At 43.6% G+C, this 22,735-nt stretch overlaps 1 protein-coding gene across 1 annotated transcript in view; it reads right to left on the minus strand.

Annotated features, from left to right (window-relative positions):
* The window catches only part of TMEM154 (transmembrane protein 154), a 43,184-nt gene extending 26,706 nt beyond the window's left edge, over positions 1-16,478 (minus strand). Inside the window, exon 1 of the mRNA XM_065878188.1 lies at positions 16,391-16,478. Coding sequence (XP_065734260.1) covers positions 16,391-16,478 — 88 coding nt within the window. The remainder of the gene's footprint in view (positions 1-16,390) is intronic.
* Between the last annotated feature and the right edge of the window lie 6,257 nt (positions 16,479-22,735).

A 22,735-nucleotide genomic window follows, 5' to 3' on the forward strand; every position in this document is an offset into this window, starting at 1 on the left:
CATCACTGAAGTCTTGAACCCCTGAGAGCCACTGGCCGGGATATATTGAGAGAGAGTTGTGACAATCGTGCCTTATTATTCGAATAAGTTTGAATAAGGGACTTATTAATAACAGAGATTGTGCTGGAAGTTAAAAACCACGTCTCCAGCAAAGGTCACTGCTGGCAGAGCGGCTTGGAGGTCTGAAACAGCAGTCCACCCACTTTGGTGTGCTCCAGAATCATCGGGAGGGCTCGTCCCACACACATGGCTGGGCGCCACCCCCAGAGCTTCTGATTTAGCAGGTCTGGGATGAGGCCAAGAACTTTCACTTCTAACAAAATGCTGATGCTGCTGGTCTGGGGGCCATACCTGGAGAACCATGGGTTTGAGTGGCCCAAACAATCTCACGGAGTTGTGTTTAATTATCAGTCATACCTATTGCTGTTCACGGCACTTACTGTGCACCAGCGTCATCTGGTATTTTAAGCTCCGCCCAGATCAGTTACTTGAGGACATCCGAGGTTGTGGCCCTGAGCAACGGAATGTTTTTAAAGCTCCCTAGATGAGTCCATTAAGTGTTTATGCTGGGTTGAAAATTACTGAGTTAAATCATAATTCAATTGACTTTAATTTGCTGTTATTCATGAAGATAGTCCTATTAGCTTTAAAGATGACTGGAGACTCCTACCCAGAAAGAAGCCTTTGGGAGCAAAATTAATAAGGTGTATTTTGGCATAGAAATTGGAAGGAAAGAGTAAAACTGTCACTATTTGAAGATCACATGATACTTTATTTAGAAAACCCTAAAGTCTCCACCCCCAGACTATTAGAACTAATAAATGAATTCAGCAAAGTTGCAGGATACAAGATTAATATACAGAAATCTGTTACATTTCTATACATTAATAATGAACTATCAGAAAGAGAAAGTTTTTAAAAATGCCGTTTAAAATTGCATCAGAAAGAAGAAAATACCTCAGAATAAACTTAACCAAGGAGGTGAAAGACCTATACTCTGAAAACTATAACACATTGATGAAGGAAATTGAAGATGATACAAAGAAATGGAAAGATATCCCATGCTCTTGGATTGGAAGAATCAATACTGCCTAAAGCAATCTACAGGTTTAATGCAATCTCTCTCAAAATACCCATGACATTTTTCACAGAACTAGAACAACTAATCCTACAATTCATATGGAACCATAAAAGACCCAGAATTGCCAAAGCAATCCTGAAGAGAAAGAACAAAGCTGGAAGCATAACCCTCCCAGACTTCAGACTATACTACAAAGCCAGAATAATAGAAACATTGTATTGGAACAAAAACAGACACGTAGATCAGTGGAAGAGAATAGAGAGCCTAGAAATAAACCCAAGCACCTATGGTCAATTAATCTAAGAGGAGACAGGAATATACAATGGAGAAAAGACAGTCTCTTCAATAAATGGTGCTGGGAAAACTGGACAGCTACATGTAAAAGAATAAAATTAAAACATCCCCTCACATCATATATAAAAATAAAGTCAAAATGGTTTAAAGACCTAAATGTAAGACCTGAAACCATAAAAGTCCTAGGAGAGAACACAGGCAGAATACTGTTTGACATAAATTGTAGCAATATATTTTTAGATCTGTCTCCTAATACAAAAGAAATAAAAGCAAAAATAAACAAATGGGACCTAATTACAAAAAGCTTTTGCACAGCAAAGGAAACCATCTACAAAATGAAAACACAACCTACAGAATGGGAGAAAATATTTGAAAATGATATGGATGACAAGTGGTTAATATCCAAAATACATAAACAGCTCATACAACTCAATATCAAAAAACAAATAACCCAGTCCAAAAATGGGCAGAGGACCTGAACAGACATTTTTCCAAAGAAGACATAGACATGGCCAACAGGCACATGAAAAGATGCTCAGTATCACTATTAGAGAAATGCAAATCAAAATCACAATGAAATATCACCTCACACCTGTCAGATGGCCATCATCAAAAAGTCTACAAATAACAAATGTTGAAGAGGGTGTAGAGAAAAGGGAACCCTCCTACACTATTGGTGAGAACGTAAATTGCTACAGTCACTGTGGAAAACAGTCTGGAGGTTCCTCAAAAAACTAAAAATAGGGCTTCCCTGGTGGCGCAGTGGTTGAGAGTCCGCCTGCCGATGCAGGGTACACGGGTTCGTGCCCCGGTCCGGGAGGATCCCACATGCCGCAGAGTGGCTAGGCCCGTGAGCCATGGCTGCTGAGCCTGCGCGTCCGGAGCCTGTGCTCCGCAATGGGAGAGGCCGCAACAGTGAGAGGTCCGCGTACCACAAAAAAAAAAAAAAAAAATCTAAAAATAGAACTACCACATGATCCAGCAAGTCCACTCCTGGGTATGTATCCAGAAAAAATGAAAATCCTAATTCAAAAAGATACATGTACCCCAATCTTCACAGCAGCACTATTTACAATAGCCAAGATAGGGAAGCAGCCCAAGTGTCCATCAACAGATGAATGGATAAAGAAGGTGGGGTAAATATTGTGGGGGCCAAAAGGTTCATTCAGTTTTTTCCTCAAGATGGCTCCAGTAGCACTTGGTTGTCTTTAACTTCAATCCAAACAGTTTTGTTAGATTGTATAGTGACAGCTGTCATATCAGCATGCATTTTAAAAAAGACTTACCAAAATTGGTGAATTTTTGTGCAGCCATTTTAATATTGAAGATGGAAGAAAAAAAGCAACATTTTCAGCATATTATGCTTTATTATTTCAAGAAAGGGAAAAACGCAACTGAAACGCACAATAAGATTTGTGCGGTGTATGCAGAAAGTACTGTGACTGATCAAACGTGTCAAAAGTGGTTTGCAAAGTTTCATGCCAGAGATTTGTTGCTGGACGATGCTCCACAGTTGGGTAGACCAGCTGAAGTTGATAGTGATCAAATCAAAACAATGATTAACAACAATCAGCGTTATACCACGTAGGAGATAGCTGATATACTCAAAATATCCAAATCAAGCATTGAAAATCATTTGCACCAGCTTGGTTATGTGAATTCCTTTGATGTTTGGGTTCCACGTAAGTTAAGCGAAGAAAACCTTCTTGACCATATTTCTGCATGTGATTCTCTACTGAAAAGTGATGAAAACGTTCTGTTTTTAAAACAAATTGTGATGGGCGATGAAAAGTGGATACTGAACAATAACGTGGAACGGAAGAGATCGTGGGGCAAGCGAAATGAACCACCACGAACCACACCAAGGGCCAATCTTCATCCAAAGAAGGTGATGTTGTGTGTATAGAGGGACTGGAAGGGAGTCCTCTATAATGAACTCCTTCTGGAAAACCAAATGATTAATTCCAGTAAGTGCTACTCCCAATTAGACCAACTGAAAGCAGCACTCGATGAAAAGGTCCAGAATTAGTCAACAGAAAACGCAAAATCTTCCATCAGGGTAATGCAAGACCGCATGTTTGTTTGATGACCAGGTGAAAACTGTTACAGCTTGGCTGGGAAGTTCTGATTCATCCACCTATTCATCAGACATTGCACCTTCGAATTTCCATTTATTTCAGTCTTTACAAAATTCTTTGAATGGAAAAAATTTCAATTCCCTGAGAGACTGTAAAAGGCACCAGGAACGCTTCTTTGCTCAAAAAGATAAAAAGTTTTGGGAAGATGGAATTATGAAGTTGCCTGAAAAATGGCAGAAAGTAGTGGAACAAAAGGGTGAATACATTGTTTAATAAAGTTCTTGGTGAAAATGAAAAATGTGTCTTTTATTTTTACTTAAAAAACTGAAGGCAGTTTTTGGCCCACCCAATATATACAATGGAATACTACTCAGCCATAAAAGAGAATGAAATTCTGCCATTTGCAGCAACATGGAATCACCTAGGCAATATTATGCTTAGTGAATATAAGTCAGACAAAGACAAATACTGTATGAGATCACTTATATGTGGAATCTAAAAAGTAATACAAATGAATCTATATGAAAAACAGAAATAGACTCACAGATACAGAAAACAAACTAGTGGTTACCAGCGAGGAGAAGGAAGGGGGGAGGGGCAAATTAGGGATATGGGACTAAGAGATGAAAACCATTATGTATAAAATAGATAAACAGCAAAGATATATTGTACAACATGGGGAACTATAGCCATTATCTTGTAATAACTTGTAATGGAGAATAATCTATAAAATTACTGAATCATTATGCTGTACACCTGAAACTAATATAATAATGTAAATCAACTATACTTTAACAACAACAAAAATAGGTGCATGTACCTGTCAAGCAGTCTATCTCTTCAACTCTGACATTTTTTTTTTGCGGTACGCGGGCCTCTCACTGTTGTGGCCTCTCCCGTTGCAGAGCACAGGCTCCGGACGCGCAGGCTCAGCGGCCATGGCTCACGGGCCCAGCCGCTCCGCAGCATGTGGGATCTTCCCGGACCGGGGCACGAACCCGGTCCCCTGCATCGGCAGGCGGACTCTCAACCACTGCGCCACCAGGGAAGCCCTGACATCTTTTTACAAAAATCAGTTGTTCAGTATCTGTGACATCTGACTGTGATGTGGCCAGGGGTAAAACGGGAATACAACAGGAACAAACAAACCAGACTCCCCAGGCCCAAGCTGGGCTGCAGGAGGATGACTGTGCTGATGCAGGGGGTACTAACGCTGAGTGGATGGACCACCTCCTCGGTGCTGGGGTGCTGGCGTGGACCAGACGGTGCCACTGGGACACCATCCTGCATAAGGCACAGGGGGAGCTCTGAAGGGTTCTGCCCTTTCTCTAGTTTACTTGGTTTTGAAACAGTACTATGAGCTGTTAATTACCTGAAATGATTTCCTCCTTGTACTATTTGCTTATTGTCTGTGTCCTCCTTTGTTCTGCTCTGTATCTATCTCCAGCCCCGGGAACCGTGTCTGCTGTATGGTTGCTGTTCACTGAACAGCTATTTAGGAAAAAGGCCAGATGAGTCGGAGGTAAAGTGGTAGACAGGCCTCTCGCCTTTTTATCAAGAGACTGATATCCTCCTCCCTCAATCAACCTAACCCCCTTCCAGGAACACACACAGTGTGTTCTTAGTCACAGAGAGAAAAGAGATCTACGGTGGTTGTCTCAAAAACTTATCTGAATTTTAAAGAAAACACTGGGAAATGAGAGGAATTGTTTAGTGAAAAGATAAGACTCTCTAATGATGAAATTTCACGTTTCTAGCTTTTTGGGTTTTCTTTTTGTTTGCTGGTTTTGGTTTTGGTTTTGGAATCAGGTGTGTCACAGGGTTCCTCACGTGTATAGTCCAGGCACCTGAACTCTCTCTGGGGTGCAGGACTAGTGGGGGTGGACTGTTATTTCCTCTGTAAGCTCTGTTGTACTAGGCATCTGACCATCTTTATTAAGTGAATATGTTCACTTAGTATGTTTTTTTCCTGACATTATAAATCGTTGGGTGAACAGGCTCAGTGCAAAATCAGCGAAGGTTAGTGGCAGATTGTAAGCACCGAAGGGCAGTCTAGGTAAAGTGGTGTCTGTGTTTCGTACACCCTTTCTCTTCAGCCATCAGATGACGAAAGGTGACAATGCCTCATGTAGAGAGATCATTAAGAAATGCCTCTTTTGCTTATTTTGAGCAGGGTCATCTGATAAAAGGCTTTCATACAATAGTCTGCTCTGGGAAGCACCCGTGAAGCACCATTGTGTTTTACCCCATTGCCTTGAGAAGCACCCTGCAATTGCAATTTACTATCAGATTACAACACGCCTGTCATATGATATCACTCATACGTGGAATCTAATTTTTAAAAATGATACAAACGAACTTATTTACAAAACAGAAACAGACGTACAGATATTGAAAACAAACTTATGGTTACCAAAGGGGAAACGTGGTGGGGAGGGAGAAATCAGGAGTTTGGGATTAACATACACACACTACTATATATGAAGTAGATAACCAACAAGGACCTACTGTAGAGCACAGGGAACTCTACTCAGTACTCTGTAATAACACATATGGGAAAAGAATCTTAAAAAGACTGGATATATGTTTATGTATAACTGAATCACTTTGCTGTACACCTGAAATTGACACAACATTTTAAATCAACTATGCTCCAATAACATTAAAAAAAAAGAGAAGAAAGGAAAACATGTCCCACCATGGAGGCCCACATGCTCAGATGCATTTTTCATTTTATACTTTTTATTTGGTGTCTTTTTCAGAGAAAGCTTCCTTGTTTTGAAGCAGACTTGCCCAGACCCTAAGGCTGTCTCTGGTTTGAAGTTACTCACCTCTCCAGCTGCATTTTTGGCCATCTGAGTACCTTTTCAAACACTGGAATCCTATCCTGGCCTGTCAGTACCTGGCAGTTTTAAGAAATGTATATATTTTTATGACACAGAGTACACTTTTAACATTTAAAATCTCTTCCTACCATCAGTGGGATGATAGATACAAAAGTACTTTATTGTTTTAAATTTTTATTTTATATTGGAGTATAGTTGATTTACAGTGTTGTGTTAGTTTTAGGTGTAGAGCAAAGTGGTTCAGTTATACATACACATATATCTATTCTTTTTCAGATTCTTTTCCCACATAGGTTATTACAGAGTATTGAGTACAGTTCCCTGTGCTATACAGTAGGTCCTTGTTGATTATTTTATATACAGTAGTGTGAAAAATTCTTTACAATGAAAAAAAGAAAGATTATTAAGTGATAGAAAAGTATTCAGGTTAGTAATGATAATTACTACTTTTATTATATTTCTACCTCTCTTTTGAAGCCAATTTCAAAATTACAATGGAAAAGAGTAACGTGAAAACAAATGTTCCTCGACCTGCCCTGCCCTCCCTGGCTGCTGTGTCAGCCTCCCTCTGGGTGGATAAATGAGGGGAACTCTGGTGCAGGTCACACAGGTCTCTGTGCTGGCCTGGCCTCCTTGCTCAGGTCAGCACAAGCTCAGTGTTACCAGAAGCCACTGCAGGAGAGACAAACCAAAACCTAAATGGTAGCTGCATGCTTGTGATCATCAGAGAAGAGGAAGGCAGGGGAAGGAGATGTGGGGGCCCAGGAGCTGCAGGAGGGAAGGGGGGAGGGTATAACCAAAAGTTCTCCGTGCCAGCCTTTGGGGCAGCAGAGGGCCAGAGTGTGTTTGCTGTTGGAAGTTTTCTTACAGGAGGCTCAAGAAGGAATCAAGTTCGTGAGGTCTTCCAAGTGGCATCTGAGCGGAGAAAACGGTGGATGGGATTTTCTAGGGTCAGCAAAGCCACTTAGCAGGTCTCTAAGGCTGGCCTGGCTTGTGATCCTAGTTTACCTCCAAAGAGAATCAGTCCTGCCCTTGCATCCAAGATCCTTGCCCATCCATCTAAGTCCTCAGAATTTCAGTATCGCAGCTTGAGCTAGCTTCTGGGCTATTCTCACTCTCTTTTGTCAACCTCTTTCCTGCATTTATTAATACAATCCCATGACTTTTTTCCCATTTAGTTTTTTAAAAATTTAGTTATTTATTTTATTTTTGTCTGTGTTGGGTCTTGGTTGCTGCGCATGGGCTTTCTCTAGTTGCGGTGAGCTGAGCGGGGGCTACTCTTGGTTGCAGTGTGTGGGCTTCTCATTGCAGTGGCTTTCCTTGTTGCGGAGCACGGGCTCTAGGCGCATGGACTTCAGTAGTTGTGGGGCACAGGCTCAGCTGCTCTGTGGCACATGGGACCTTCCCGGACCAGGGATCGAACCCGTGTCCCCTGCATTGGCAGGCGGATGCTTAACCACTGCGCCACCATGGAAGTCCCTCTCATTTAGTTTTTGATGTGACAAATTACATGAATAGATTCTCTAAAGTTGATCCACTCTTGGATTCCTAGTTTTAGTCTACTTAATCACCAGGGGTTGGTTTGTTTGTTTGTTTATTTTTTAGTGATAATTCCTTGTTATTTGAATGACTGATCTAGGACTCAACTTAGATATTCTAATATTTGTTAACTGGCTACATAGCCAAAATGTCTCTGGTCTTCGTGATGCACCAATACAGCAATGGTCTTTGCCTGCCAAAACATCATCATAATCATAAATAGAGTTACTAGATAAAATACAGGACACCTGTTAAATTTGAATATCAGGTAAACAACAAATAATGTTTTACTATAAATGTGTCCCATGCAATATTTTATGTATACTCACATTAAATTGCATGGGATGTACAATAGTTATACTAAAAATTTTTTGTTTATTGGAAATTTACATGTATCTGAGTGTTTTATATTATTTGCTAAATCTGGCCATCTGAATCATAGAAAAATAAATAAGCATAATCTTTAGAAAAGAATAAATAGATGTTAAAATTAATAAACAGTGTTGTCCGGGGGAAAAAATGTCAACAAACCCTCCTAACAAGTAGACTCCTGTTTCTGAATGCCACAATGGGGTGGGGAAATAAGAAATAATAAAGATTGTTTTAATTCATATAAAATAAAGAAACATAGAAAAAAATTCAGATTGCACCAAAAAAACTAGATTCGCTGGTTTTGTTTTAAGGAAGCAAACGCAAAACACCACAACCCATGAGATCCTGCTGGGGTGGATAGCTCTCCTTTCCAACCACCTCCTCTAATTTCTCAGGAAACGCTTCTATGCTGTCTTAGGCACCAGAGGCAGACTTTTCTATTCTTTTTATGTTACATAACTTTTTTTTCAAGTTTTCAAATCAGCTCTTACTGGCTTGAAATTTCATGTCTATGAAACTAATATTCCCCTTTTTTTTTTTTCAAAAATACTTCCCCAGGGACTTCCCTGGTGGTTCAGTGGTAAGGACTCTGTGCTTCCATTGCAGGGGGCACATGTTGGATCCCTGGTCGGGGAACTAAGATCCAGCATGCCGCGGGGCACGGCCAAATAAATAAATACAAAAATAAATATGTAAAAAAAAAAAAAAAGTACTTCCCCAAAATGTCTGTAACTACCTGGCTTTTCTGCAAATTGTCATGCTGCTCAATGCCTATCTACTGGGTCTGAACTTCCTCTATATTCTGAGAGGGAGATGGACAGAAGGCTCTCTCGGAACTACTCATAGGTACAGCCACGTAGCTTTCTCTACAGAAGAGGGAGCTATAGCTGTTCCCTGTTTGGTTTGAGGAGCCAGAACTGAACTATTCACACACAAAATGATTTGGGAGACTTTTAACATTTCAGAACAAAATAAAACTGGATTAACGAAAAGTCACATTTATCCAGGTATCACCACAGTTTCATTGCATTATTGAAATGATTATAATTTTGTCACAAACACAAGTAAGTCTTGGGCTATAGAATAAATTTCATGTCATTCATTCCTTTAGTCAGTGAGTTGTGTGCCTGTCATGTACCAGGAACTATTCTAGAGACGTAAGGGTGAATGAGACCAGGCCCCAACCTCCCTGGGAAGTGACTGGTAAATAGGGACAATGGCATACAAATCAATAATTACATTACAGTTTCATAAAAGCCATAATATGTTTGGGCACAGAGCATCACGAGGATATGGGAGGGGAAGGCATTCATTGCATCCGGGGTGGAGGATTCAGGAGAACTTCCCAGAGGAGGTGACCACTGAGTTGAATCTCAGGAGTTCGTCAAGCAACGATGGCAAGGAAGGCACTGCAGCTGAAGCACAGCTATAGAAAGCTCCGTGGCCCGACAGAGGTTGGCACATTCAAGTACTTATATCATAGGATGCATGGCGGGAAGTGTCTAGTAGGAAAGGAACACAGCACAAGCTTACACGGGGCCTCTTAATGAGGCTGAGGGGGCTGGAATCTATCCGAAGGAAATGAAAAACCACTGAAGGGGTGAAAACAAGAGAAAAATAATCACAGTTTTGTTAGAGAACCATCACTCTGGAGGTTATGTGAAATTGGGTTGGAGAAGAGACTAAAGGCAAAGAGACTAGTTAAGAAGTTAATGAAGTAACCTAGGTGAGAGCTAAGAAGGGCCTAAACCAGTAGGGAGCAGAGAAAGAGTTCCGTTTTGGCCAAGCTGAGCCCAGGGCTCCTGGGACGTCTCCAAGGAAGACAGATGATGAATATGTAGGGCTGGAGCTAAACAGACATCCCTGATTGGAGTGATCTGGGGAACCATCAGCCCAGGAGGGAGATAAAAATGATGAAAGTGTGTCACGACCCTGAGATGATGTAAGGAGTGAGAAAAGAAAAGATAAATACAAAAGGAACAGGTGGGAGAGAAAGATTCATAACTCCAAACGGGAAAGGAACAATCAGAGTCCTAGGAGACCAAGAAGAAAATGGCCTCATAAGACCCAAGGAAGAGGAGGGTTTCAATAATTGATTATGTTAAGTGCTACAGAGAAAAACAGAAGATAAAGATGGAAATGGGTCCTTTGGGTTCGGCTATTAGAAGGCACCGGTGACCCAGACAGAGCAATTTGAGTGCGGTGCTTGACATGGCAGCCAGATCGCAGGGGGTTGAGAAGTGAACGGAGAGTGAAAATGAAGATGTGTTGGCTGTCTTTCAAAGAGACTGGGAGTTATAGAAAAGAAAGAGGGAGGAGGGCTCGCGGAGACTCAGGAGAGCTGGAAAGGAGCCCACAGGCTCTCTCACTTTTCATTATGAATGTATACCTACCAAAGGGAATAGAGACGAATGTAACAAATGACAGGGGACCAACCCTAATTATCTTCTATTTCCCCATAATGACTAGAGCAGAGGTTGGCAAACTTTTTCCTAACAGGCCAGAGAGTAACTGTTTTAGAGCTTGTGGGCCAAGAGGCAAAATACAGGCTATTATCTGTTTTTATATAACCATTAAAAATATAAAAACCATTCTTAGCTCAAGCGTTGGAAAAAAGCAGGAAGCTGGCTGAGTTTGGCCCATGATTCTTGGTTTGCTGACCCTGGACCACCATGTATTTTTCTGAAAGAAACATAACATTGTAAACACAGCTGAAGCCCTCCTTCCCCCAATCTCTTTCAAGTTACCGGCTCTCCTCAATTAACACGGATCAGTCCCACACTTTCCAAATACACCCGTGTCCCTAAGCAATAGAAGCAGAATTTGGAGTGTTTTAAAAACTTTAAATAAATGTAATTATTCTGTAATTATTCTGTAATTATTCTGTAATTATTAATCTTCCACTGGTTTTTGTCAACATTACATTTGAGACTCATTTATCTTAATACATTTGGCTGTAGTTCATTAAGTTTACCTGCTCTATGATATCTCATTCTGTGACTATACCAAGTTTCATGTATTTTTCTTTTGTTAATAGATATTTAGATTGTTTCTATTTTTACAAACAATGCTACAATCCACATCCTTGGCCATGACTCTTTGAGGTCGTACATTTGTGAGTGATCTGACAGTGAACTGTTGTAGTTGTAGGGTATGAATATCTCCAGTTGACTAAATATTTCCCGATTGTCCTCCAGAATGGTTGAATCGAAAAAAATTCCTTTTCCGATAACCTCATATAGTTAGTAACCTGAAAAATTCGCCCAGTATGCAGCACCTAGAAATACTGGATGAAATAGAAGAAACAACTTCTTGAATGTATAAAGAAATAACAAAAAAGCAAGGAAATCCCAAGAGCCCAGAAAATATGGAGAAAGAAAAAAAAAACTTGTAGAGGAAATTTAAATTCAGAGCCATACCTACCCACCTATGGGGACTTGCCCAAATCCCACAGGATATGAGAAGCTATATAGTACTCTCAGGCGTTCCTGTCTACCTACAGGGTCAAAAGTGAAAGCTAAAACACCAGTTCATGGCTTTAAAAAAGAAAGAAAGGAAAAAGAAAAGCAGCTGCAATGATTCTGGCAAAGTTCAAAGTCAGCTCCACTTCCCCCAGGCTGACCTCACCATCATCCTGACACTGTGGACCCCTGACCCATGGCCTTGTTTTGAATTTGTTTTTGTCTACTTTTTCTCCTTGGCAGTCACTTTCTTTGGTCTCTTTGGTCACCTGCTTCTGGTTACCGGCTTGCCTCTGCTGGCCTGCACCTCTAATGAGGTTTTGGTACCTCACACAGCTCTTGGAGGCTGATCCCTGAGGTCTCCCTCTCCCCAACCCTAGGCTGGGGTTTAAGCCTGAGGTCCAAGCACCCGCTCTCCTCGAGCCCAGAGCACACCCCTATCTGAGTTTCTTCCAAACGCTATTTTGTGGTGACAGGACTGAGGCTGCCCTGGGAAAGTATTTACAGTAGCTTGGTGACAGGATCAGAAAATCTGGGGTTCTGTTAAATAGGGTGGGCCAAGCTCTGTGGGCTGGGTTTTGCCCTAATTCCCCCAAGATTTTCATCATGATGGGAGGTGACAGATACAAGAAGCAACAAGATCTGATCTACATAAACTTCAGATAAAAATTATCAAATAGTGAATAGTATGTTTAAAGACATAAAAGAAGGAATAAATAAGGAAAAATAAAACCAAGACTCTCTCTATATATTGTACAATATTCTAGGATTTTCTAGAAATGGAAAATATGGTTACTTAAATTCAAAGCCCAATGCATGGGTTCAGCCGCAGGAGACACTAGAGGACTGCACTGATCTGCCCTCCCACGGGCGGTGCCTGGTTCCTGTTTCTCCACATCTTTGCCAACAGTTGAGGGTGGTGCAAACTATATACACAGGTAGGCAAATTGCAGGTTGCACTGTTTCTTTACAGAACTGAGCCTATCCCAGACAAAGTCCTGCCCTCTCCTGGTTTCCTGGGTCAGCCTTTTAGACACAGAAGAACTTTAAGCCTTAATAAAACCCTCTCTGCTTGTTTGTTTTTCTTCTTTTCTCTTTGCCCCTGAGGGCTGTTTGGTCCTTGGGGTCAGTTCTTAGCAGGGCTCTCCCACGGCAGTGACTCTGCCTGACAGAGGGCTGGGCTTTCTCTCCCTGGTTCCCACACCCCAAAGCCTCTTACCCAGTGACTTCAACATTCTGTTTTTCCTGCTTCTGGTCTTAACTGTGCTAATCCCCAGATTCTCTGTTGCTCACTCTGTACCTTTCAGCCTCTCCCTTCCCCTCCACAGGCCGAAGTTTAACCCAACTCCACTATCCCTTTTCCCGTCAGCCAGTCTCTGACCCAATCAAACAAATACAGCTCCTTTATGAACATGTGATAAACTTACCGCCCAGCCAAGAGTTTGTATGATACACCTACACAGTCAGGAAGGCACCAGAGACATACTTTTCCAAACCTAAAACTAGACACATAGCCTGGCAGAGCCTGAAAACCCAGAGGTAATACAGTGTATTGTTAGAGCGTGGACTCCTGAGGCTGAATCTTACTTAGATCCACTACTTAGCTGTGTGACCTTGGGCAAGTCAGTTAACCCCTCTGTGCCTGTTTTCTCATCTGTAAAATAGGAATAATAGTAGCCACTGTATAAGGTTTGTTATGAGAATTGAATGAGTTGGTCCTGTGTTCAGAACAGGCATATACTGAGCAGTATGTATGTTGGCCATCATCATTTTTACTACTTGAAATTGGGACTGTCCCAGGAAATAGCAGATGGCAGTCACATTCACTGAAATAAGAACAGTATCAGAAAGTGCAGTTTCATCTTTGCAACCCATATTTTCTTCTCTTCTTTCTCTCCTTCTGAAGGTTCGTCCAATAATTATATGATCCTTACTGTTCTGAAACAGCCCAGAAAAATCTCCTAGTCCTCTCTGTCAAATTCCATGTTTAGCTCTGGTCACCAAAACAGTTACAGAGGACTTATTTCTGCCTTGTGACTTTTTGCTCTTTTTTCTACAGACCGTTCTGCTTTTAGCAGCTAATAAATCCCGTGCTTTTGGTATCTGGAAGTTGCTTTTAGCTTTCTGATAGTGTTAAGCTGACATTGAGAGGGCACAGGGTAAGGAACGAGGTGGCCCTTCATTCCACGGGCAGAATGTTGCCTTGAGTCTGAACTTTCTTAGCATCCTACACTGGCCAAGATACCTAGGCTCAGAGCTTTTCTTTAATTATTCTCATCTGTTTTGTCAAAATCCCAGAAAAGCTATTTTCTCATTTCTCTCACTTCTAAGTGGATTATTTCACTTGTGATAGTAATCAGTTCTGCACCACACTCTCTATCTACATAAAGCAAAAATGATGCTGACTCAACCGTAATGATGCTGGTCTCAGGTAACTGCAGTTATTAAATAATGTTGCCTATTTGTGGTTAATAAAGGCTTGACTTGAGATAAACCTGGATTATGCCTGCAAAGGAGAATCAGGCTGTTCAGTAGATCGGATTCTTTTACCAAATACCTCCAAGGTATTTTTTGAAGGATTCTAAGAAATAGATACAACTGTGACACCTTTAAACGAACTCACGTCCTAAAGTCTCAGGCACCATTAGCTCAAAAGGATATACCTTATTTAATTTTACAATATATATTCAGTCCTTAATTTAGAACAGCCTTTCCCTTGGCTAATCTCAAAGTAATAAGCTTTGATTATACAGCTGCTTGCAAGTGGGCAGTTTTGCATTTTCAGGCACTGGGAATGGAGACAGGTGAGTGTGTGGGATGATTCAGATAATCCCTGTGCTCCCCTGAAATGCAGCTTTTCACCTTCCACTTCTCCTGACATCCTAACACTACCTGCTCTCAGGAGCTCATCAGTCTTTAGTGATCAATCTCATACCCATTCTAGGATGATTTTAGTATTTATCAAGAATAACTGAGTTTCTCATTTATGTTGACCCCTTACAAGATTTGGGGAAATCAAAGATGAACAAAAGGGGATTTTCTTTTCCCTGGAGGTGCTCACAGCCTGGTGGGAGGCATGGACACAGACACAGTTATGATTCCAGGTGGTTAGCTGGGTTTACAGAAGTTTAGGTCTCTGGGGGCATAACAGGCAGCGTGCCAGGGAAGGGGCAGTGAGAGAGACACCAAAGAAAAGGTAACATTCAGTCTGAGCATAGGCATAGGCATAAGGCATTCATTCAGTAGAAAAAAATGGAACTTGTCATCACTTGTGGCCAGAGCCCCAGAGGCCTGGAGCATACACTCTGTACCGTGACTGAGGGGCTGCAGCTGGGGAGCAGAAGGGAGACAGAAGGAGATACCGTGGAAAGGAGGTTGCAGTGAGAGGCCAGGGGCCATAAATGAGGAGCCACCGGAGCTCTTTCAGGGGAAGAGTCACTGCTCAGATAGGGGTCTCAGAGGGACACCTTTCACTGAGTCCTTTGCATCTCCTGAATTGTAGACACTTTGAGTCAATCATTTTCAGATGCTCAAGAAACTACTCAGGCAGGTTAAATGTCATTCTCGGGAGTGTGTTTGAGGCAAGTGTGGTGGCTGTGAGAGTTAAAAGAGGTGAAGAGGGGTGGCTGGGCCCTGCTCCCGTGGGTGCTGAGGGACGCCCCTCAGGGAAAGGAATATGGTCCAGAGGTCCAGGCAGGGGGCGTGGTCGATCCCCTGCGGGGAGAGGGGAGAGCCTGGAGTCTAAATCAGGAGAGCCGACTGTCGGTGGGTCTCACCTTCCTCCACCTCAGTTTCTTCATCTGCACCCCCAGAACAGCTGTACACTCAGTATAGCTGCACCCCCAGTACAGCTCTACACTAGCAGCAGGCAGTGTTCACTGACAGGAACCACAGGCAGCTAGCTTACTTACCCAAGGGCAAACCCACACAACTGCAAGAGGCAATGGAGGGTGATTGTACTTGTCGTCAGGGTATAAATCAACTGCTGCTCTTAGCTCATAATTATGAGATTTAATATTTTGTCTTTTCTGGTACCTTTGATTCACTACAGTCACATTACTTTTTTTTTTTTTTGTCACGTTACTTTTTAAAACAAAGCTTCATTAGTCACAATCAATACAAAGAAAATCTCTCCCAAAGTAACAAGATCAAAGGAAAGCAGATGAAAGACTTAATAAGTTACAGTGGATGCCTGGTAATTCCTCAGATAATTTCCTGTTTACTTTTTTTTTAATTTAATTACGGTGTTTCTTTAGTCTACTTTCCAGTAGTAAATGTCCATACTCCAGTTTTCCAGGAATTTTTGGAACCAGCAGACTTCTCAGCCCACATTATTAAAAGTAAATTCATAATTTCTCTGTTTCAGCTGATTGAAACGTTCTTTTACAGGAACTGCCAAAGAGTTGATCATTTTCTTAATATGCCCATTAAAGCCGGTAAATGACTGGGACCGGTAAATTACATCTTAGAAAACAAAGACTGCGGGAAGGGCGTAAATTCAGTGAGTGAGCTGGAGCTGGATTAGCCGGCTGCAAACGAAGCCAAGTCCCTCCTCCCTCCTTCCCCCCGAAAAAGACAGTTCGACTTTTCTCCACTTTTTTCACAGGAAGGCTTAGATTTTTCCGGGTGTTACCCTCCCCGGCAGAGTTCTGTAGCCTCGGCACGAGACAAGCGTTCATTATCCTCCTCGCCTGGAGTGGAAAGCCTAGGGGTGCTTACCCTGCGCCTGGCGGGTGGGGAGGAACGCGATGACCAGGGCGAAGATGAGGGCGGCGCGGCGAGCCTCGGGATACGCGCGCCCCGGCATCGTGATGCTGCGCGCAGTTTCAGCCCCGCAGAAACGTGAACGTTTCCTGTTTCCTGCTTGTTTGGGTCGGTGCTGACTTGAAGCAGAGGTGTTTGCCTGTTTTTTAGGAAGTGATGTAATTCGGCAGGAGCCTGTCAGACCAGCAAGAATTGCCAAAGAGAAGTTGCTCTTCAAGCACTGATTTAGTTAACACGCCTCTCGAGCCCTTCTCTGTCCCAGCCCCGCGTGTGCCTCCGTCTTTTGACATTGTCCCCGTGGAAGCAGTGTCCGTTGCTCAGATGTCATTCAGAATCTGGGACTGGGGGTCGGTTCTCGATTTGTGATTTTATTGATCCTCAGACTCCAGGTCAGCCTCCAGGGCTGCCTGGAGTCTAGAGCAGCGCTCCCCGGTAGAACTTTCTGACAGGATGGAAATGTTCTGAATCTGAGAGGTCCAATACAGTAGCCATTAGCCACATAGGCTGCTGAGTACTCGAAATAGGGCTAGCGAGAAGTGAATTGTTCGTTTTTATTTTTTTTTAATGTAAATTTAAGTAACTCCATGTGGCTACCATATTGGACACCAGACAGCAGGGACACCTGTGCTGTCAGGAGATGGTCATCCCACTTCTCTCTGGCCAGGCACATGCATGCTCCTCCTTGGGCCCCCCACAGCTCATCAGAAGGGAAAGGACAATGCTACACCCATGCCTGAAGGGTGTGCTCTTCTTCTCCAGAGAGAAATCACCTTTTTAGGTTTGGTTGGTTTATCTTTTTTCATTATAAAGACTTTATTTTTTAGAGCAGTTTTAAGTTCACAGCAAAATTAAGAGGAAAGCACAGAGATTTTCCATGTACCCCCAGTCCCCAAACATGCACAGCCTCCCCCATTATCAATACCCCCTGCAGAGTGGTACATTTGTTACCATTGATGAACTTACATGGATACATCATAACCACCCCAAGTCCATAGTCCACATTAGAATTCACCCTTGGCGTTGTATATGCTATGGGTTTGGACAAAGGTATAGTGATGATATGTATCATCATTATAGTATTATACTGAGTAGTTTCCCTGCCCTAAAACTCCTCTGTGCTCCACCCGTTCATGCCTCCCTCACCACCACCACCGCTGACAACTACTGATCTTTTTACTGTCACCACAGTTTTGCCTTTTCCAAAATGACAGATAGTTAGACTCATGAAGTACATAACCTTTTCGGACTGGCTTCTTTCACTTAGTGAAATGCATTTAAGTTTCCTCCATGTCTCTTCCTGGCTTGAGAGCTCATTTCTTTTTAGTGCTGAATAATATTCCATTGTCTGGATGGACCACAGTTTATTTATCCATTCACCTACTGAAGGACATTGAGGTTGCTTCCATGTTTTGGCAATTAGGAACAAAGCTGCTAGAAGCTTCCGTGTACGGCTATTTGTGTGGACATAAATTTTCAACTCCTTTGGGAAAATACCAAGGAGCTCGATTGCTGGATCTATGGTAAGAGATAAATGATCTTTTAAGGGGCCTATTTCCAAAGCAGAATATGTTCTCAGGGAGGAAAAAATTCTGTATTTTACCTTTCTTCCTTCTTGAATGACTATTTTCTCAGAGGTTGTTAACAACAAACAAAATAGAACTGAGTTGGATTAGAATGGAGGTGGAAATCTTACCCAGTTGAAACAATACAGGAAGGAGGTGATAGTTCATAGCAGTGTTTGGGGCAATTAGAGTAGGTTAGGTTTTCTGTGTCCTATTGAAGTCCCCTTGGTTTAGGTCTAGGTCCTAAACACTGCAGAATGGAATTTCATCATAAACGTTGAGCGTTTATCTCACAAATATCATAAGACCGTTTTGAGAAATAAAGTTTATAGAAAAACCACAAAAAAAGAATGGAATTTCATAATCATGTTTGTTATGGTGCCAAGAGAGACAGGCAGAGAGAGGCATCGGACACCCATCTCATCTCTAACCCTTTGCCGGTAGCCTATCGTGAGTCACCAACTTCTGGTCCATACCATCTTCACTGATCCAACAACTGTGAGAGCACGAGGTGACTGGATTCTTCAGCCCCTGACATGGCCATTAATTTTTTGTTTAGTGCATTGCTGCTCTTCACTGTCATTAGTCACTGCTTATCTCAGTTTTTAACTGTAGAAATAGGTTGACGATTCACGTGCTAATCCGTGTTAATGGATTTACAGTCTGCATTTCGATATTTTAAACTGGCAGTTAAGTCAATTCCTGATAAAATATGCTTTTGCGCTCTAGGTGACAATACAGAACAAACAGCAGAAGAAAAGAGTTCAAAACTGGATGATCGATTTGAAAACAAAGGAGGAAGACCTGTTAATCAGACTATCGATGAACAAATGAAAAGACCACTGGCTCCAAAACCCTCTAGTGCTAAGTTTGAGGGCTCTAGCAGGCATTTCTCCCGCTGCAACGCATGTGTGCCAGAGAGAAGACCCAGGGCTTGGGAGATCTCTTCATTTTGCCATTTACGCTCTATTAAAACAATCTTGGATCCTAGGCTTGAGGCATGTGTTTGGCAATAGCAAGGTGTGAGCCTTGGTTTCCTTGATTTTTCTTTGATTTTAAAATACAGCTTGCTAGAGGCTTTGCAGAGTCAGGTGTCTGCGGCTGGAGCACAGACCTCCGTGGAGCCTACACCCTGCCAGCCAGTGTCTCAGTCTCTCTAAGGGTGCCCGGTGTTGCTTCTGAGCAGGCAACACTACCTCACTTAGAATGATGTGCAAAATAAGCCGCAGAGAAACCCTGCATCACCCTGTACTTTTCTCTTGACTCCTGTGCACTCTAAGACCCTTCGAGTGATAAGCTGACCTCCAGGAGAAGAAAATCACCATCACTGATCAGAAAATTGTGGCACCTCTGTGATCTCTTTGCTGCAGTTAAATCCCAGGGTGACTGTGCACTAGGTAAAGGGCTGTTTACCTTTGTTCTAATTTTACCCACCATTCATTTTGGCAGTGGCCTCCTGGCCTCAGATTAAATCCTGATACACTCGTGGCAGGAAGTCAGGGCCCCAGTCACAACTGTGAGGCAGCGGGGAGCCTCAGAGAGAATGGCAGGCACACGGGCCAGGGGGTGAGGTCAGCGGTGCCTGCCTTCGGCTCTCAGCGCAGGTAGGAGGAGGGGAGGTAAGGAGGTAGGGTGCCTAGGAGGTGCCCTGAAGGCCCCTCCTGCTCAGGAGGGCAGGAAGAGAAGCCCGTTACTGGTTGGAGGTGCTCTTTATGACTTTCACACAAGAGCCTGGCTTTTACAATCAACTCTCATCCAATTCCTCCTCCCTTCCCTTCTGCCCCTCCTCGTCAGCCCTAAAGGAAGAGGGACTCCAAGGGAACAGCCCAGAAGTGATAAGGTCTTGCAGGGAGTGCACCCGCCCCCATTTTCCCCCTCTAGCTGCCAACCTCGCCACGTCCAACACACAGGCACACCCCCTACTCATGGACGCTGTGGAAATACAGGAAGGCCAACCAAATGATGGCAAAGGCCATTTATCGAGAGCTTGCTACAACAAGGGAGTCGGCCACCATCACTTGCATTACGCAAAAACTCAAAGTCTAGCAGAGGCGTGGGAAAGCTCTACAGTGGAAAAAAGGGGAGGTTTCAGCACCCTGATGGGAGCTGTTGGCATGGGGAACTAGAAGCCAGTTCTAGTGACTGGTTCCAGTGACTGGTTAGGCGTTACATATCTGGCTTCTCCTAAATTAGGAGCAGAGCAATAATTAGGGTCCACTCTTACTGGGATTGTTGCTCAGTTTCTTGGACCAGTTGCTAGAGGTAAGGTCTGAGCTCTGTTTTCATGTACATATATATGCCCTGGCCGTGGTCTGTATACAGTCTCTCAACACCCACCCACACGAACACTCACATCCTCATAAATGTACATGCACACACACAAACTCACACTTGCACACACTTTCTGGGGCTCCTTTCTCTGTCTAAATGCTAGCTGGTAGTAATGAAAGACTCTGCACTGTTTGCTCAACTAGGGGGTAGGTCCTCAGACAATGTAATAGTAACATCAGGTGGGGCCTGTAGATCACTCTAAAGCCAGCTAGGAGGGTACAGGTTAAGGTCCCAGGGTCTAAAGGAGTGCCCAGAGAGATGAGTGGGCAGGGCAAGGGCTGGGGCAGAACTCCAGAGCATTCAGAGAATCCCAGCCAGGAGAGGGCCTGACAGCACTTCCACTGTGTCTTAGTCAGCTGGGCTGCCATGCAGAATACCATAGACTGGGCAGCTTAAACAACAGGCACATTTTCTCATAGTTCAGAGGCTGGAATTCCAAGATCAGAGGCCAGAACATCGAGTCCTGGTGAGGACCCCCTTCCTGATCTGTAGACGGCTGCCTTCTTACTGGGTCCTCACACAACACTGAGACAGAGCGAGCTGTCTGGCATATCTTCTCACAAGGACACTAATGTCGTCGTAAGGGCCTCACCGTAACAACCCCATCTAATCCTAATCACCCCCCAAAGACCCTGTCTCCAAATACCACCATATGGGAGGTTAGGGCTTCCAATCTGAATTTGCTGGGACATGAGCATTCAGTCTTTAGCATGCTGCCTTTGAAGCTGGGAGTCCACACTGCCAGGTTCCTCTTGACCAGCCCCTGTGACCCATCAGAACCCTCAGTGGCTCTGTCGCTGCATCCTGGCTGCCGACACTGGTCACTCACCCTTCAGCTGGTCACTCCGAGAAGCTGTTGCAGGATTTGGGGAATTCCAGCAGCTTCAGCCTGGACCTCCTCTGTTACTGAGTCTAAGGTCATACTGCTGGCTGCACGACAGGCCAATAATCGAGAGACGAGTTGTTGCGGCAAGGAATAACGACTTTATTTGGAAAGCTAGCAGACCGAGAGATGGTGGACTCATACCCCAAGGAACCATCTTGCCTGAGTTAGAATTCAGCCTCCTTTTATACTAGAAGGGGAGGGAGTAAAGTCAAACACTTCCTGGTTCCCATCAGCCTCCAGAGGGGAACGTGTTCATTTCTTCCTTCCTGCAGTCATTCACTGGTGGACCTGATCAGGATGTTTCCTGTGAGCCAAACAAAGGTATTTTAGCTTGATGCTCATTACCTGGGAGGCAGGATTCCTGGAGATAGGCCATTATGTATAATTTAAGCCTATAGGCAACATCCCTTTTGTGATTAACTTGTAATAGAATACAAAAGATTCTTCCCTATTACACCTCCACGACAGAGTCTTCAGGGCCTAAGCAGATGGTCTGGTCACCAAAAACGAAACTGAGAAGGTTTGAAGTTAGGAGCTGAAGTGGCGCGTGGGCTCTGGTCTGAAGGGTCCTGTGCGGAGCGCCTGAGGAGAAGAAGCTGGCTGGTCTGGAGATTCAGGGCCCTCCTCTCAGTGATCAGCAAGCCCCTGTGGGCAGGGGGCTTCTCTGTCTGTTTCTCCAGTCTAGCCACAGCATTTAGGACAGTGCATGTCTTGTTCTGTTTTTTTTTTTTTTGCAGTACGCGGGCCTCTCACTGTTGTGGCCTCTCCCGTTGCAGAGCACAGGCTCCGGATGCGCAGGCTCAGTGGCCGTGGCTCACGGGCCCAGCCGCTCCGCGGCATGTGGGATCTTCCTGGACTGGGGCACGAACCCCCTGCATCGGCAGGCCGACTCTCAACCACTGCACCACCAGGGAAGCCCTGGTTTGTTTTTTTGAATGAATGAGTAGGCAGATAAAAAATTCCCTTTACAGCAGTATTTTTTAGGTGGGCTGGGGGTGGGGGCACCTACCCCAGAATTATTCGGGGAGTTTGTTCAAATGCGTAGCCTTGGACCCCACCCCAGCACTACTGAGTCTGAGTCACTGTAGCTGAGCTCCAGAACTCTGCATTTTTAATGATGCTTGGGGGCATTTTCACACACAATAAAAACTAGAGAATCACTATACTGGCGTTTCATTTTTGGTTCCTAGAAAATTATGTCCCCTTTGTCACACAGTAAGAAATAAATAGCACGATGTATTTTTGTTTTTGCCTTGTTTGCCAAAAAACCTGGAACTAGAAGTAAAGCTTGGGTGTAGAACTTTCATTAGCCCAGGTTTCCTTACCACTTCTATGGACATTCCTTTCCCTGACTAACTCTCATCCTTCAGGACTTAGTCTAGGAGACATCTCTACCAGGGAACCTTCTCAGAAGCCTCCCCCTGCCCCCAGCTGGCTTAAGGGGCCTTCCCCCACCTCATCCCACAACACACATCAGAATGTACCAAGAAGATCCGGTTGGTCATTCTCCCCACCTGACTG

This window comes from Phocoena phocoena, chromosome 5 (genome assembly GCF_963924675.1).
Source record: "Phocoena phocoena chromosome 5, mPhoPho1.1, whole genome shotgun sequence".
Classification (NCBI taxonomy): domain Eukaryota; kingdom Metazoa; phylum Chordata; class Mammalia; order Artiodactyla; family Phocoenidae; genus Phocoena; species Phocoena phocoena.